The sequence below is a fragment of the Periplaneta americana genome, chromosome 5 (assembly GCF_040183065.1).
Source record: "Periplaneta americana isolate PAMFEO1 chromosome 5, P.americana_PAMFEO1_priV1, whole genome shotgun sequence".
In the NCBI taxonomy this organism is placed as follows: domain Eukaryota; kingdom Metazoa; phylum Arthropoda; class Insecta; order Blattodea; family Blattidae; genus Periplaneta; species Periplaneta americana.
In genome coordinates this window covers 4,840,776-4,858,516 of record NC_091121.1, presented here as the reverse complement: position 1 = coordinate 4,858,516, position 17,741 = coordinate 4,840,776, and the positions used below count along the sequence as shown (strand labels likewise).

Here is a 17,741-nt window from a genome sequence, read left to right as displayed (position 1 = left end):
TATAAACCACCTGCCATAAATCACTAGCAAACGTGGATCATCTTTTAGAGCATGCACTGGGTATAGTGATAAGGTTTAAAATGTAGTAAACCTGTTGTCTTTCTTACAGATGATAGACACACCAATCTGCTGAGCTATTTTTAAATAATTTTTGTTACGAACTTTGAGAATATCGTCATTGTTATCTATTTTTACAGTTTTTTTTACAATTTACAAATTTATTTACAATTTACATTTGAAATGAATACATATGTATGGATACCCGAAATGAGCATATGCTCGTGCTCGGGTACAATCCAGTAGTCTACATAAATTTTACAGGGTTCAAATAATAATGCTGATGATATGAATAATAGTAACGGTAATAATAATACAGTAATAATAATAATAATAATAATAATAATAATAATAATAATAATAATAATAGCATAATCGTGATAGAAATGATGCAAAGATTGAATAATTTCGAGGGAAAAAATGTTCCGGAGCCGGGTATCGAACCCGGGGCCTTTGGTTTAACGTACCAACGCTCTACCACTGAGCTACTCGGGAACTCTAACCGACACCGATCCAATTTTTCCCTCTATATCCACAGACCTCAAAGTGGGCTGACAACCGTCAAGCAACCAACTTAGAGTGCACACTAACTCCGTGTGACTTAAATTGTGGTTTTCTGTTAACGAACAGTGACGTGTATTATGCAAATCAAGATTTCAGGTATAACTCCCTGTAAAGTTGATTTGAATAATTTCGAGGGAAAAATTGTTCCGCAGCCGGGTATAGTTAAAAATCAGTTGTTCTACTACTAAGATTTATTTAAAACCATCCGTCCTCAAGTGAGGTTGACCACTGGGATCCGGAATTAACAAAATATAAAAGATAAAGGGAAATGAAAAGAGCAGAATAATGATTCGATTTGTATATTAAAACAAAAATTTACGTGTTAACATATAGATGATAGTGTAGAATTTGAAAAGAGGCCTTCAGAATTTCCATTACAATCTTCTGAACCTCATAAGAAGGAATTTTAAAGGATTTAAGGATATCACATGTAAATTTTGGTAAACAACCCCTCGCTCCAAATAGTAAGCCTGCAACATCCCAGTTGTAAAGCGAAATGCCATATTTTTCACTGAGGTATGGAAGACAAGGTACATATTTAGCTCGCTTGTCATAATTTATCTGCAGTGCTTGATTCGTGTCTCGTTCAAAGCAAATCGTAGGGTCTAAGACCATCGCTTTCTGGGTTCTTCTATTGATGGCAATTATATCGACTCTTCTATGAGAATCATCTTCAGACACACAATGAATCTCCTCATGTACTTCCCATCCTCTGTTTCTTAGAAGATTGGCAATTGCTGTACGGGCATGATGGTGTCTGTTGTTACGCAGTAGCTCTCTCTTCTTACAGAACCCCAGCACGTGGCCAAGTGTTTCAGTCTCGCTGCAGCCGGGATGGCGACAACGGGTAGTACTGAAGGTTCTGCCAGGGACAGATCTCACTGCGGTGACGTTGCTAGACATCTTGATGGCATTGATGTATTCCGAGGACGAAAGACACTTTTTAGAAAGATCCAGGAGTTGGCTTTGGGGCATTCTTCAAATGTACAAACATCTTTGCCTTCATGTGGGAGCTGGCACCATGACTGGAATGATTGTTTTCTGAGAACTTCTCTACAGAACATCTACAGTGCCCTGTCCATTTAAAAGTTGGCCATCGACAAGTTCCCAACCGTTACATTTCAGATATAGCTATATCATGTTAAATCGATTTAGGTTAACCCGAACTATATTATCCTGAAGGATATTACATTCCTCCCAAGGCACCCTGTATAAAAAGTTTGTCTATTTTGACAAAAATAATAATTTTTAAAACATTTTTATTCTCCTGCTAATTTACAGATACCAGAAATCACTTTTTTGTCCTCAGTTTACAATTTCGTTTAGTGCAACTACAGATTTGTAGGAAGGAAATATTGTGTAAAAAAATACTGGGTAGTACAGTAAGATGTGCTTAAAATCATTTTATTCAGAAAATTAATTTCTGTAATTCGTACTGTTGCTGATAATACAGAAAATATTACATGAAATAAATATTACCATTTACCACCGTGCATATTATTATAGTTTGATACATTATTTGAATTATTTGATAGTAGTTACAAGTTTTATTGATGTTACATATTAGATAATAATGTTTAATATTAAACTTATAACAGTGTGATATTCTTCTATGCCATAGTATGATGATTCTTATTATATGCACCCACACCAACAAAGGGCAATAGTTTGATTCTAGAACGAGAGCTTGCTTCTACAGCATCGATGTGTTGGGCAACTTTCAAATACTTCTTAGGAATTATTTTTGTTTGTGTGATATTGGCCATGAAAAATGACGATTTCTTTGGAGTACGCTTCCTGTTAGGGTCGTTGAAATCCACGTGGTACAGACCAAACTTGGACCTGGAAATAAACATTTTAAATATTAATTATTAAATATAAAATAATCAAGGTGTATATTAAATATAATTATCTAGGATATGAAAACATGATGAAATGTCAGTCATTAGTGGAATAATAATAAAACTATTATTTCAGATTGCATTCTAATTAGGGTAAGGTTGCCTATATCGCACCACTTTAGCATTTATGATTTTTCTTGAACAATACAGTTTTTATTTTCTGCATTCCTTTACAGAGATACATTCCTAGAACACTTACCTTTGATGTAAAAAAGAATCCTTGAATTTGATTTAATATTTTTTAATTAAAATGACATTTTCGAAACACATGTCAGTGGTGCCATGTAGGCAACTAGTTTCCTAAATAGCACCTGCGGTTTCTTAAATCGCACTTCTTTATCTGCAGGGAACAGGATGAAGGAAAGCTTTTGAAGGAAAATATTGAAGAGTATTTGAATGAATAATGTAATAAATACAAATTACAAGTTTATTGAAATTGATAAAAGAGAGCAACGCATCTTCAAATGAAATTGAAAAAATAGAGAGTAAATTACGTAACATTTAAACTTTCTGAATGCGTTTTTCATTGTTATAACATTTGCCATGTGCTTCACCAGGCAGTTCAGACTGTAAACTGCGTCACCTTTTCTCCACGATGACCTCGAAGCCACCTAAGAGCTGCAACATGATATAGCTGTCTGAAATGATTTGAAGATAGAAACATCTAAAGGCTGGGCCTATGAGTATTATGACGAGGAAGCTGAAACAGGAGCATACCATTTTCCCGAGATAATCTAGCTTCTAAATTTTTGGAATGGGTCGTATAGGTGGACATACAGAAGCAGCACTTTTTTCTATGGCAGGTTTGAGTGGCAAATAAAATGTTTGACTATTCGACAAATAGTTCACCGTTGATGTAACCTGAATCAGAGCAAACAAATAACGATCCTGGAGGAGCACCAGCTGGTAATGTAGGATGCACTGATTGACGTTTAAAAATTATCACAGGTGGCACAAAATATCTGGTGCGCTTGTACAACACACACGTGTTGGATTAACGTCCTTTTCACCACTTGATATTGTACCCGCCTGATGCATTCCTAGTTCAGTTAAAATTTTTGGGGCCTTATTTTGTACGGATAGAATTGCTACAGTTGCTCATATCGCACCGGTGCGAATTAGGCACCTACAAAGTGGTGCGAATTGAGAAACTACGCCATAAGTTATTATTTCCTTCATTATAGCCTATAATTACCACATGTTCGAAAATCCTGCTATGTTAAATGTTCTTTAATACCTCTTTAAACGAATAACATCTTAAGATTATGGATTCCTTTGCATACAAATCCGGTATTTAGTTACAAAATGTTAGCTAAATTTACATCCACATGAACGATTATATTAGATACACTATCACCACGCTGCTGACACAAAGAAGTGGCAGAAATCAAGTGGCATGGTGGAAGTTCATATGGTAGATTGTAACAATACCACTAGATGCCACACTGCTACAGTAACTTGTTTTAAACTAGCAGTGGTGCGATTTAGGAAGCGGTGCGATTTATGCTACTCCACCCTATTCCATGTAATACAATACAAGCTTAAGTAGTTATTTAAAATATTAAATCCGTTTCTGTTTTATGCACTTGATGTTGCAGGCAACTGGATTCAATTGTGTACCCTTCTGATCTGTTCTGGCCAAGATTCTAGATTGCAATAGAAACTGTTTTAAGAGTAACAAGCTATTTCAGATTCCCAGTAAAACGTTCTGATCCCTTCTTACAAAATGTATAAAATGTATTATTAATCTATAACGGGTAATTTCTTTTGTTCTCAATTAGGCCTGTTATAATTATCAGCCAATTGTTTCTTGACTTACTTACTTACAAATGGCTTTTAAGGAACCCGAAGATTCATTGCCGCCCTTACATAAGCCCGCCAGCGGTCCCTATCCTGTGCAAGATTAATCCAGTCTCTATCATCATACCCCACCTCCCTCAAATCCATTTTAATATTATCCTCCCATCTACGTCTCGGCCTCCCTAAAGGTCTTTTTCCCTCCGGTCTCCCAACTAACACTCTATATGCATTTCTGGATTCGCCCATACGTGCTACATGTCCTGCCCATCTCAAACGTCTGGATTTTATGTTCCTAATTATGTCAGGTGAAGAATACAATGCGTGCAGTTCTGTGTTGTGTAACTTTCTCCATTCTCCTGTAACTTCATCCCGCTTAGCCCCAAATATTTTCCTTAGCACCTTATTCTCAAACACTCTGAACCTATGTTCCTCTCTCAGAGTGAGAGTCCAAGTTTCACAACCATACAGAACAACCGGTAATATAACTGTTTTATAAATTCTAACTTTCAGATTTTTGGACAGTAGACTGATGATAAGAGCTTCTCAACCGAATAATAACAGGCATTTCCCATATTTATTCTGCGTTTAATTTCCTCCCGAGTGTCATTTATATTTGTTACTGTTGCTCCAAGATATTTGAATTTTTCCACCTCTTCGAAGGATAAATCTCCAATTTTTATATTTCCATTTCGTACAATATTCTGGTCACGAGACAATCATATCGTCCGACAGGGCGCGCGGCAGACGAAACGCTGGTACGGGGAGCATCAGCATGCTGAAGGGCAGAGGGGGTGTATTACGTCAACGCGACGAGGGGAGGATGCGCGCGCAACAGCTGCGTGCGGAGTGAAGGGGGGACGGACCCCCTCGACTCTTCCAGAAGTCCGTCGAAGTGGAGATATCCAGATAATTCGAGAGAGCTATCTCTGCACACCCGTAGAAATTTCTCGCAACTTTGATTTTGCTATAAAAGAAGAAACGCGAGCGAACTTGAGCAGTTTCAGTTTATTCAGGCAGTGAGTAAGCCAGAGCAAGCAAGCCAGTCTTGTGTACCGGAGTTCGACTCGAGTGTGCGTCCGCAACTGTGTCAGCATCCGAAGGCCTGAGTTCGAGTGCAGTGGACCGCAGTTGGAGGGACCTGAGTTCGAGTACAGTGAAATGTCTCTGAAGGTCTGTGGTTCGAGATACTGTGAACTCGAGTGACTGAGCTAGAGGAACTGTGAACTGACAGTTCTGATTTGTAAATAGTGCTTTGTAAATATTATTTAAGATTAACAGTTCATTGTTGTTCGTAATAGTCCAAGTAAATTGTCATTGTCGTCAGTGGAGTGCACTAACGAATACTGTGTTACTGTGTAGAAAGTGAAGAGTTATTGTTGGAAGAATAAAGTTACATTGTTGAGTTGAAATAAATTTACAATACAAAAAATTGTTGTTCCCGCTCTTTCGCTTGTCATTGTGGCATTGTTGGTTAGAAGCAAATTGGGTTAAATGATGTGAATGTTCACATTTCAACTCAGTGTGAATTTTGCAGCATTTAGAGTTACAGCGAACCCACAGGAACTTAAATGTAAAATGATTCACATTAATTATTTAAGGAAGTAATTCATTTTCTATATACGAGGCCTGTCTAAAAAGTATCCGACCTTCAGCCAGAAAAAATATTTCAAATACCTGACGGGGTTGTGACCATAATCCCCTTCAAAGTAGGCCCCTTGTGCTTGCACACACTTAGCCCACCGATCCTTCCACTGCCGGAAACACCTCTGGAAGTCTTCTTTTGGAATGGTGTTCAGCTCTGTCGTCGCGTTGTGCATTATCTCTCCTCTACTCTCAAAACGGGATCCTTTCAGTGGTGTCTTCAATTTTGGAAACAACCAGAAGTCGCAAGGAACCAGGTCTGGAGAGTAGGGAGGTTGGCGAACGGTTGTAATTCCATGTTTGGCCAAGAAAGTGTGTATCAATTGGGATGAATGTGCGGGGGCGTTGTCGTGATGCAAGTGCCAGTTGTTCCCCGTCCACATGTCTGGTCTTTCGCGCCGAACTGAATCACGGAGTCGCCGGAGAACATCGTGATAGTACTCCTTTGTCACCGTTTGTCCTTCCGATGCGTATTCGTGATGCACAATTCCACGGACATCAAAGAAAACAGTCAGCATCACCTTGATTTTGCTTCGCACCTGCCGCACTTTCTTCGGTCTTGGAGACTCGGGATGCTTCCATTGCGACGACTGTCTTTTTGTTTCTGGGTCGTACCCATACACCCATGACTCATCTCCAGTTATTACGGTGTTCAGAAACCCAGGATCAGTGTTGGCGGTGTCCAGAAGGTCCTGTGCAACGTCACGACGGAGGTCTTTTTGTTCCGGGGACAACAACTTGGGCACGAATTTCGCAGCCACTCAGTTCATGTTCAAATCATCACGCAAAATTGCATGTGCCGAATCTTTACTCACTCCAACCTCTTCGGCAATCTCCCGCACGGTCAAACGACGATCTGCCATCACCAAATTTCGCACCCTCTCAACAACAGTTGCACTCCGAGCAGTTTGGGGCCTGCCACAACGCTGCTCACTCTCCGCTGATGTGCGGCCATCTTTGAATCGGTTGAACCACTCCTTAATTTGTGTTACACCCATCGCATCTTCCCCAAACACCTGCTGAATCTTACGAATTGTTTGACTTTGAGAATCACCGAGCTTTTGACAAAATTTGATGCAGTATCTTTGCTCAATTCGTTCAGTCATCTTGCGAGAAAACTAAACTATGGTTGCATGTAATAACAATTAAGATAAATGTTAAAGGAATTGTCATTGCACCAAATGATTGCTCTCTGGACCAAAATAATCTTATTTTAATTATTTGGATGCAATTTAAATTAAGTAACATATTAAGCGATTTATCCTTCTATCAAACACGAATGTTCCCTGGATCAAATGTCCTATTTTAATTATGTAATTACTTTATATTTATTTCTAACGGGTGCAGCGAAGCGCACGGTTACGGCTAGTCTAACATAAAATCAGATTGTATTTGTTACCATCCATTAAGTACAATGTGTTCCGTATCTTCTGTGAGTAATAACATATTTTAATTTCCATGATTTATTCGAATCTCTAGTTTTGGTAGCCACATTTGTTTAATCGTGCATCCTCTTGTACCTTTGAACACAGAACATCTTGTACCATGGAACAAGTTCCAAGGTACATAATACTACTGTATTTGTTTTTGTCTTTCTTTTATTTTAAGATCATGTCACTAAGTAAGTCTGGAGTTAAGAGGCCCCCAATTGATCCGGATGTCTTGAAGAAAGCTGTTGAAGCAGTTATTGCTCCTCCAGGAAATAAAATCTCAGTCAGAGAAGCCTGCTCTGGTTTATGATGGCAAATACATTTTAAATATGATTGTCAGTTCTTACAACTATATTCCCACCTATATTACATGTGTTCCAACTTACAAGAGGGTATGTTCTAAGGTACATTAACCTGTTGTACCTTTGAAACACTTTTCACATTTTATTTTTTTCATCTTTAATTGATGATTTTAGAAAGGAAAATATACTTACAGGAAGTTGTAAAGGAAATAAATACTTAAAGTATTTTTTAATTTAAAAAATATCATTTCCCAAAATTTAAAAAAAAAAAATAAAATAAAATGTGAAAAGTGTTTAAAGGTACAACAGTCTCCCCTAATCTCATTAATCCACTTGTTTAGACGTTTGAAGAATTTTCTACCCTTTTCCATAAAAAAAAATGTTAGTGCAAACACTCGTGATGCCCCACTTCGATTACTGTGATATTCTGCTTACTGACCTAAGCGTTACTTCGGCGCAGAGACTACAACGTGTTCATAATATGTGCGTCCGTTTCGTCTGCAATATTCGCCGGACTGATCACGTAACACCATCCCTCGAAATGTTGTCCTGGCTCCGTCTAGAAGATCGTAGGAAAATCCACTGTCTTTCCCTTCTCTTTCACATATTGCATTTCTCTACTCCTATCTTGCGTCTCGTTTTCAAAATTTATCCACCCATCATAACCTAGACACACGATCACAACACTCCTCAATATTATCCATTCCCTCCCACCGAACATCCTCATATTCATCTTCTTTCACTGTGGCTGTTCCTCGACTTTGGAATTCCCTACCGAGTAATGTCAGGGACTGTCAGACATCAAACCAATTTAAGAATAGACTAACGAAATATTTTTCTAACAATTCTTGTTAACAATAATAGCTCTTTCTGGTTTCTCAATGTTTAATAAATATTTAAATTATCTCATTATTATTATTATTATTATTATTATCACTATTTCTTACCAATGTTTATTATTGTCACACTAACATTACTTATCCAACTTTCATTATTTACTTTCATGTTGTTTTATGGTCTAGATATTAATGTAATAACTATGTAAGCAATTGTATTCAATTAGAATTAGAGTCTGGCTGGGCGGAAGAGAAGGCCTACTGGCCTTAGCTCTGCCAGATTAAATAAATAAATTATTAAATTATTATTCGTTTGTTCTATTTCTTTGAGGAGTTATATTTTCAATCAAAATTAGGGATATTATTACATTTATTATTATTATTATTATTATTATTATTATTATTATTATTATTATTATTATCATGATCATCATCATCATCTTATGTGTAAAATAACTCGTTAATTAGTCTGTATTTTATAGCAAATGTTCATCACACTTGAAATTTTTATACAGAAGTGCAACTTCATAATTTATTGATGGAAAATAGGGAAGTTTATTCGTGTTCTGTATGTATAATATTACAAACGAACAGGTGTACTCACGTATATCCCGCAGTCCACTCGAAGTTGTCTATGACGCTCCACACAGTATGGCCGATCACTTTGCTTTTGTCTATGTACATAGCTTGTAGCATTTCCACCATGTAAGTCTGGAGGACACAATAAGATTTAAATAAGTTTATGTGTGAAGATATACTTTAATAATGAAGAATCACTTCATCACTTTAAATAAATATTGTATTTCTATACAAAGTATAGCACTTCTAACTACAGAGCTACAAAAACTAATGGCGTGAATAGCTTGGAATGTACTCATTTACCAGTAGCTAATTAAACAAAGCCTATAAAGGAAAGAAACGTCATCATCATCATAATCATCATCATCAATATTATTATCCTTACTTCATGGGTTGGGGGAATTCCTGTATCGACCTTTATTATAGCTGAATTGGACTCTTTCCATCTTTTCTTTGGTCGTTCAAGGTTTCGTATTCTTGCAGTCATAAGCTTGTCGTGGTATGCGAGATATTAGCATTCTTGAAACTGGCAGTTTCATCTGTCTCTATATTCGATGAGTTTTCATGAAAAAAAACTGTCAAGTAGTAGCAGTAGTGGTGGTGGTGGTGGTGGTAGTAGTAGTAGTATCTTTATTTAAGTGGTGTATATTTCATTCTTTAAGCACAAATTAATAACTTACTGCTAAGTACGTGATTCTTGTGTTGTCATTCAAGGTTCCATCGTCGGCAAATCCATTTTCTGTTATGAGAATTTCCCAATCTGGTCCATATTCCTTCTTGAACCATTGAAGAATGCGCCTGATGGATTTCGGAGCTATCTGTAAAATGGGTTATTACTGTCATAGTTGATTTTATTAATACAGTCAAACTTCCCAATAGCGGACACCGCCGGGGAAAAATCAAATGTCCGTTATTGAGAAGTGTCCGCTATTTAGAAAATCGTTAGTATATATACAGTACATTAAAATTTCTCATACATATTCAATACTATATTTTATAGTACAGTACAGTAGACAGTGAGATTGTGAGATTGTTTACAGCATCCATCCAGATAGAAATCGTACCAGTAAATATTTTGTAAATGAAATAAACATCAGTCACTACCACTTCACCTTACACAAAGAAATCTAGAATTGCATTCTCAGTGTATGATTTTAAAATAACATCCTTGTTTTTCAAAATTTTACTAACCTGAGTTTTTTTCCACATTAAACTTTGTGGCCAGCTCACGAACACTTAATTTCTCCTTCTCACTATACTTTACAATATCCACTTTCTCTTTTAGTGACAAACGTTTACGTTTTAGTGACATTTCTAATGTGACTGTACTTCCGAACACTCAACTTGACAAACTAAGAAAGTGCGGACTGCTCACGTACAGTATCACAACTAACAACTGTGCTGCTTACCTTCAATAAAGTACAAGAATGTTCAAATGCACGATAATGATTGCTGCGAAGAATTCCGTTTAATTTACAACCGTCTTTTACTTTTTTTTTACGCTGTCCGTTATTTGTAAGTTTTAATTGTTGTTGGGAGATACATTTCAGTGTCCGCGTCCATTATTGAGAATGTCCGCTATTTGGAAGAATTTTATCATAAGGGCCAATGTTATTTTGCAGGGGAATTTTAAAATGTCCGCTATTGAGAGGAGTCCGCTATTGGGAAGTGTCCGTTAAGGGAAGTTTCACTATATTATTATTGTTAATCGGATATTTATGTTACATTGTACTTTACAGTTTTATTGGATTACATTGTAATAATTCCTGATACTATTTTTCCATTCAAGAAAATTCGTATTTCTATAAATGTTAAAATATGTCAGTGTTTCATTGACATTTCTCCCTTTTAAATTTTATATCTTTCTTTAATGCCAACAAGAACGCCGTATTTAATAATGTTAATATATTTAATAAAACGGATAACAGTTCCGCCAACCCAACAACAAGACAATTACGCAATGTCCCAACAATGTTTAATTGTTATTGGGTTGGCGACACTATTATCTGTTCTGTTATTGTTTTTGTTGCATTTATCCACACTATTAAATCTGCCGTTCTTGTTGGGACACCCTTCAGTTTTCCAGCGCGTAAATATTTTGAAGTACATTATTATGCTTGATTAGTCTGTTCTCAGTTCCGCTCCATGCTGTGTTAGTATTAATTTTCATGACCGAATCACGTTCTACTCGCATACCATGTGTATTTCAAACTACAGTACATAGGAAATTAACATTGCCATAAGAAATCCATGTAGCTGGCCATGTGTAACAAAGCAGTAGGCCTTGTAAAAAAGAAGACTATCTACTGATTATTGCCAGCTTACCATACATGATCCTTTGACAACATATCATTAGTTTTAGGTTATAATAATAATAATAATAATAATAATAATAATAATAATAATAATAATAATAATAATAATAGCCTAATGTGTCCCTTGAAGGGCAAAGGCCTCCTGCTAGAGGGTAGCTCTGTTTCACTAACGCGGTGAGCTACTCCGCGTCAGGTTGTGTCTAGTGTTTCTTTGTCTGGTTGGAGTTGATTTCGCTGTCACTTTGATTAATTTGATTTCACTAACACTTTTATTATATTGAATGCACTTTCACTGAGTCAACTTGGGATGTTGTTTGTAGCTGGCACTGTCTTCGTTTGTAGTCGACTTCCAATTGTTCTCCATGTTCCCCTGCTTCTTGCTATTCTGGACCATTGCTGGCCTGCTTGTGTTGTGTAGAAGTCTGCCCACCTCTTCCTTGGTCTGCCTCTGTGCCGGTCTCCTGTGCGCGGGTCCCACATGGTGGCTCTGTATGTCCATCTTTCGTCTTTCATCCGCGCGATGTGGCCTCCCCACCTCCACTTCAATTTGTTTGTTCTTTGTGTGACGTTTGTTGTTGATGCCATTTGGGACAGCGAATCATTGGAAATTCTGTCTCTCATAGTTATTCCCAATATCTTTCGTTCCATTTTCTTTGGCATATTTCTAGCGCATTCATCTGTCTGTTTGTTGTCGACCATGTTTGGCATCCATAAAGTAGTGTTGGGTAGACGCAGGTTTGTAGTACTTCGAATTTGAGTCTTCTGCTGATTGTCTTATCCAGAAGTATGAACTGGAGGGACCAGAAGGATTTCCAAGATAAGGATATTCTTCTTCTTATTTCTTTTCCAGTCTTGTCTTTAAAGGAAAATAGTTGGCCTAGGTATGTGTATTCCGTTGCATATGGTAGCGTTGTTCCGTCAATTGAGATGGGGATTTCTTGTCTGTTTGTCATCAGCTGTGTTTTTGTCATGTTCATTGATAGACCTGCGGTTTTGCTTTGTGTACAGAGTTGTTGGAGCATTGACTGTAGTTCTTCTGGTGTTTTTGCGAACAGGACTACGTCGTCCGCGAATCTTAGGTCTGTTAGGTGTCTTCCGTTTATGTTTATTCCCTGTTGCTTGTTCCAGTTCATTTTTCTGAATACATTTTCCAAAACGCTTGTAAAGAGTTTGGGAGAGATTGGATCACCTTGTCGTACTCCACGTTCTAGACGAAATGATTGACCTTCTTTTTCTGTTCTTACCTTAGCAAAGTTTTGTCTATAAATATTGCTCAATAGACGAATGTATTTGCCTTCCACTCCCTGTGTCGACAAGGCCTGCAGAATGCTTCTGTGTTCGATTGAGTCGAAAGCTTTGCTGTAGTCTACAAAGCCTAGGTTGCTGCTGAGTCATATCCTGCCAGTTTAACCATTTGTCATTTATGAGTAGTTTTTGGTAGCCCACTTTTACAGTGTTGCCTCTCTCTCTTTCTTCTCTCGCTCTCGTTCTGATTTTTTGCTGTATTTCTCTTTCTTGTCTCGTGAGGTCTGAGTCGACATAGCAGTCATCCCCTTTTAGGTTGATTTTCTTTCTCAGGATGTTAATTTTGTCTTCCATTTTCCCAAGTTCTACCCTCACTATTCCGTTGTTCAAGCGGTCTTTGCCTATGTATGTTGCTTTCTTGTATTCACCTGTGTAGTCCATTTTTTGTAGAATGTTCTTTACTTTAGTGTTGATTTCGCTGGGTGGGTCTCCATTGAGGTCCTTGCTCTTTATGATTATATTGTTTCTTCTTTCCCGGCGTTGTCTGCCTTCTTCTGCTTCTTCTAGTGACTTTATTTGATTCTCTAACCGTTTAACTGATTCTTTCGTGGCGTTGTCTGCGTTGGTTATTTTATCTTCCAATATGTTGTATTTATTTTCTACTTTTTTTGTCCATGTTGTGTATTTCATTACGTAGGTCTGATATGTTTTGTTTAGTTTCCTCTCTAAAGTTGTCGTTCTGTTCCTTGAGCTCTTTGATTTCTTTTAAGATGTCGGAGAACATTGCTTTGATGTCTGTAGTATGTCTGTCTTCATCGTCGCTTGTGCTCGCGCTCCTTGCTCCCTTGTTAGGTGGTTCAAAATAATAATATCGTGGTGTTACTATTATAATTTCTGTTGTGTATTTCATTTTAAAGATTTTTTTTGTCATTAGCTTACTTTTTTCACAAAGAAATATAACAACAATTTTAGCCATTATTATTAAGTTTACACAAATCTGATTACATTGAGGGATGGAACTCTTCTAACAGTAAAGAGTTCAGCAAATAGGCCTCTTACCTTTCTCAAATAATTATTGTTTCTATACAGTTCGATAAATAAAATCTTTTCTTGTGTAGTATATTAATCCATTGTTTCAAGATTAATACCATCAAACAAAATTTTAGTTGACAGTAATCAGTAGATAGTCTTTTTTTATACAAAGTCTACTGATTTATTACACGTGGCCAGCTACATGAAATTCCACTTTCAATTTTTTATACATGGAGTTATATCAAATACCTTACTATAATAATACCGGACAGCTGTATACTAGCAGCATTGGAGTGAGTGCGAAAAATCGCGGACCTGACATTTAGCGGAGCGGGGTGGAATTACGTCCATTTAATATTAACATAGCGGGATTCTGACTATTGTTTAAAATGTGAGTTACTAATGTGGAGTAATATATGAAACACTTAAGAAATGTTGATTAATATTGAATGTAAAATTATTATCTTATATCAGAGCTGCATATTATGAGAAATATTGCATACTTCATATTACGTTCCGTTATTAATTATTACATATTTTTTCTTTGGTTTAGTGAGACAAAATCAATCTGATATTAGGAATGAATTTACAATAATGCTTTATATACGCATTGCTGACAACTGCGAAGATAAAATTGATAGTAATCTGATGATTTTAATAATTAGTAAAGGCATGTGGACAACAAAAAAACTTAATTTGATAAAACCTTAAAATTTCCGATACATTTTAACTTCTATTCATTTATTAGGTCTAGATAAAAAGCTAAGTTGTATTTTTCTATCAATTCAAAGACGAAGGAATTAGGCCTACTAAAGAATGTTGTTGACTCACGTTTTATGATCCCTCGGAAATCGAAAGTACGATTTGGAGCAATTTGTAATGCTGTAATTTTGTCACAATTATAAACAGCACATATACACCCTGACATTTTAACGCAGCACTTACTTACTTACTTACTGGCTTTTAAGGAACCCGAAGGTTCATTGCCGCCCTCACATAAGCCCGCCAACGGTCCCTATCCTGTGCAAGATTAATCCAGTCTCTATCATCATACCCCACCTCCCTCAAATCCATTTTAATATTATCCTCCCATCTACGTCTCGGCCTCCCTAAAGGTCTTTTTCCCTCCGGTCTCCCAACTAATACTCCATATGCATTTCTGGATTCGCCCATACGTGCTACATGCCCTGCCCATCTCAAACGTCTGGATTTAATGTTCCTAATTATGTCAGGTGAAGAATACAATGCGTGCAGTTCTGTGTTGTGTAACTTTCTCCATTCTCCTGTAACTTCATCCCGCTTAGCCCCAAATATTTTCCTTAGCACCTTATTCTCAAACACTCTGAACCTATGTTCCTCTCTCAGAGTGAGAGTCCAAGTTTCACAACCATACAGAACAACCGGTAATATAACTGTTTTATAAATTCTAACTTTCAGATTTTTGGACAGCAGACTGGATGATAAGAGCTTCTCAACCGAATAATAACACGCATTTCCCATATTTATTCTGCGTTTAATTTCCTCCCGAGTGTCATTTATATTTGTTACTGTTGCTCCAAGATATTTGAATTTTTCCACCTCTTCGAAGGATAAATCTCCAATTTTTATATTTCCATTTCGTACAATATTCTGGTCACGAGACATAATCATATACTTTGTCTTTTCGGGATTTACTTCCAAACCGATCGCTCTACTTGCTTCAAGTAAAATTTCCGTGTTTTCCATAATCGTTTGTGTATTTTCTGCTAACATATTCACGTCATCCGCATAGACAAGAAGCTGATGTAACCCGTTCAATTCCAAACCCTGCCTGTTATCCTGAACTTTCCTAATGGCATATTCTAGAGATTTTAACGCAGCACTAATTAATAAAACTTTTAACTAGCCCAGCAACAATATGTATTGCAGTTGATTACAGCTTGTTTCACGAGTATCACCACACCGGCCGCCTAGGTAGCAGCACCAGCGTCCTTCGCACGTAAAATTGCTAGCTGTCCGGTATTGTTATAGTAAGGTATTAGGTTATATGGCAATGTTAATTCTCTATGTACTACAGTTTGAATTTATGTCTAAAGTTATGGACAAAAGGTCTCCAGAATTAACGCTTTATACTCTATCTCTGTACTTACCGTTAACCACGATGATGTATTTGATTCAATCCACTGAACTGGAATGTACACATTTGCATCGATATCATTCTCATAAGATAGTTCGAGATTAGGTTTTGCAGCAGAAACTAGGTATGATGTATATTCGTTCAGACCCAAGAAATCAGCACTTCCTGAAACACATGATTTGCGCTTGGATCACCCCTCAGTTCCTTGCTTCATTGGTTCAGTTACTCATCGTTTGAAACTCTGTCATTTTTTCGCTTACATTTGCCTTAATCTATAGAGGGGTCGGGGTAATTTGGTCACAGTGAGGTAATTTGGGTATGAATTAGAATTTATTGACTAACACTTTATCTAAACTTAAAGTACATTCCAATTTAATATACATTTTCTGTTTCACAATAATTGTCTATCACAGAGTGTTAAAAATTTGTGTTGGTCACACTGTTTTTCTTATTTATTTAACAGTGTATAGGCTCATTCACAATGAAAATTAAACATAACCGTAACATAAACACAGAAGTTTGCGCCCAGGCTACCAAATGGGATCATTCACAAATTATTCACATAAACACTGACATTAACATTACCGTAAGACGTTAACATGAAAGTTTGCAAACTCCAAACTTTTAATGCTTATGCTTACGTGATTTGCAAACAGAACACAATCGTGGAGCGCTGAAGTATACGACAGAATATGAGGAAATGGCGTCGTTGTTATGTTTCCATGGTTACCAAGTATGTTTGCTGTTATGTTTATGTTCCCATCGCGAATGATGGTATGACTTATTGATTTTGCCGTAACGTTTATATTCTTAAGTTAACGCTTACGTTATGTTTAATTTTCATTGTGAATGAGCCTTATGAAATGACACATCACATTTAAAACAATATTCTTGGAAAACCAGCTGTGATACAGTAACCCAATTCATGCATATGTACATTACATATGTTCAAAACATGTTTTATTAAATGTAATAATGTATTAATACTTTGTTAATGTAATTAATAGGTCACCAATATGTTTTAAACAGTGATTAATAAGATTATAATCTTACCATGCAAAAAAAGAAAAGAAAATGAACATGACTTCATAACACGAACAATTACCAACAGTAATGCCCATTGTTGTCACATTCTGCATAAGCAAAATTTTGTTCAAATCTAGATTGTGATGTAATTGTTGCTGGTATGAAGTCATCATTTTCATTTTCAGTCTATGTTACGTTCATAATCGTATAATTAAATTAACCACCATTTAAGACATATTGGTGATATATTAAATACAAACTAAAATTCAAGTGTCCCAATTTTTTTTCCGCCAATGCAGTTTGTCAGTAAATTACAATTTACAAACGTAGGATAATTTGGATATAATTATACTTTAATTGGTAACTAATCTAGTTTTCGTTCCAGATCATACCAAGTACACAAATTATGGATTGGTGAAAGACAAATAAAATTTCCGAAGTGTTTTCTGTCCCTGATTTTAATGAGAAATATTTTAAGTTTACAGTCGCCCTAAGTAGCGCAGTTGGTATAGCGCTGACCTATGCTCGAGGTTGCGGGTTCGATCCCGACCGAGGTCGATGGCATTTATGTGTGTTTAAATGCGACAGGCTCATGTCAGTAGATTTACTGGCATATAAAACAACTTCTGCCGGACAAAATTCCTGCACACCGGCGACGCTGATATAACCTCTGCAGTTGCGAGCGTCGTTAAATAAACAATAATTTGAATTTTTTAAGTTTACAAAGTAAGCCTTATCAAGAATTTAAGTATTGTCTGAAATTTTTTTATTTAGTTACTTCTAATGAAATATTTTAAATGTCTATATAATATCAGAATTCTGTTATAGACACATACACTAGCTTAGGGTTGTGATAATTTCATTTTTTAAGGACTTCAAAGCATATTTTGCTTCAGT

At 36.5% G+C, this 17,741-nt stretch overlaps 1 protein-coding gene across 1 annotated transcript in view; it reads right to left on the bottom strand.

Annotated features, from left to right (window-relative positions):
• Nucleotides 1-1,868: 1,868 nt before the first annotated feature.
• The window catches only part of LOC138699425 (myrosinase 1-like), a 42,429-nt gene continuing 26,556 nt past the window's right edge, over nt 1,869-17,741 (bottom strand). Inside the window, exons 8-11 of the mRNA XM_069825285.1 lie at nt 15,832-15,983; nt 9,791-9,928; nt 9,136-9,242; nt 1,869-2,463 (exon numbers count right to left, since the gene is read on the bottom strand). Coding sequence (XP_069681386.1) covers nt 2,232-2,463; nt 9,136-9,242; nt 9,791-9,928; nt 15,832-15,983 — 629 coding nt within the window. The 3' untranslated portion in view covers nt 1,869-2,231. The remainder of the gene's footprint in view (nt 2,464-9,135; nt 9,243-9,790; nt 9,929-15,831; nt 15,984-17,741) is intronic.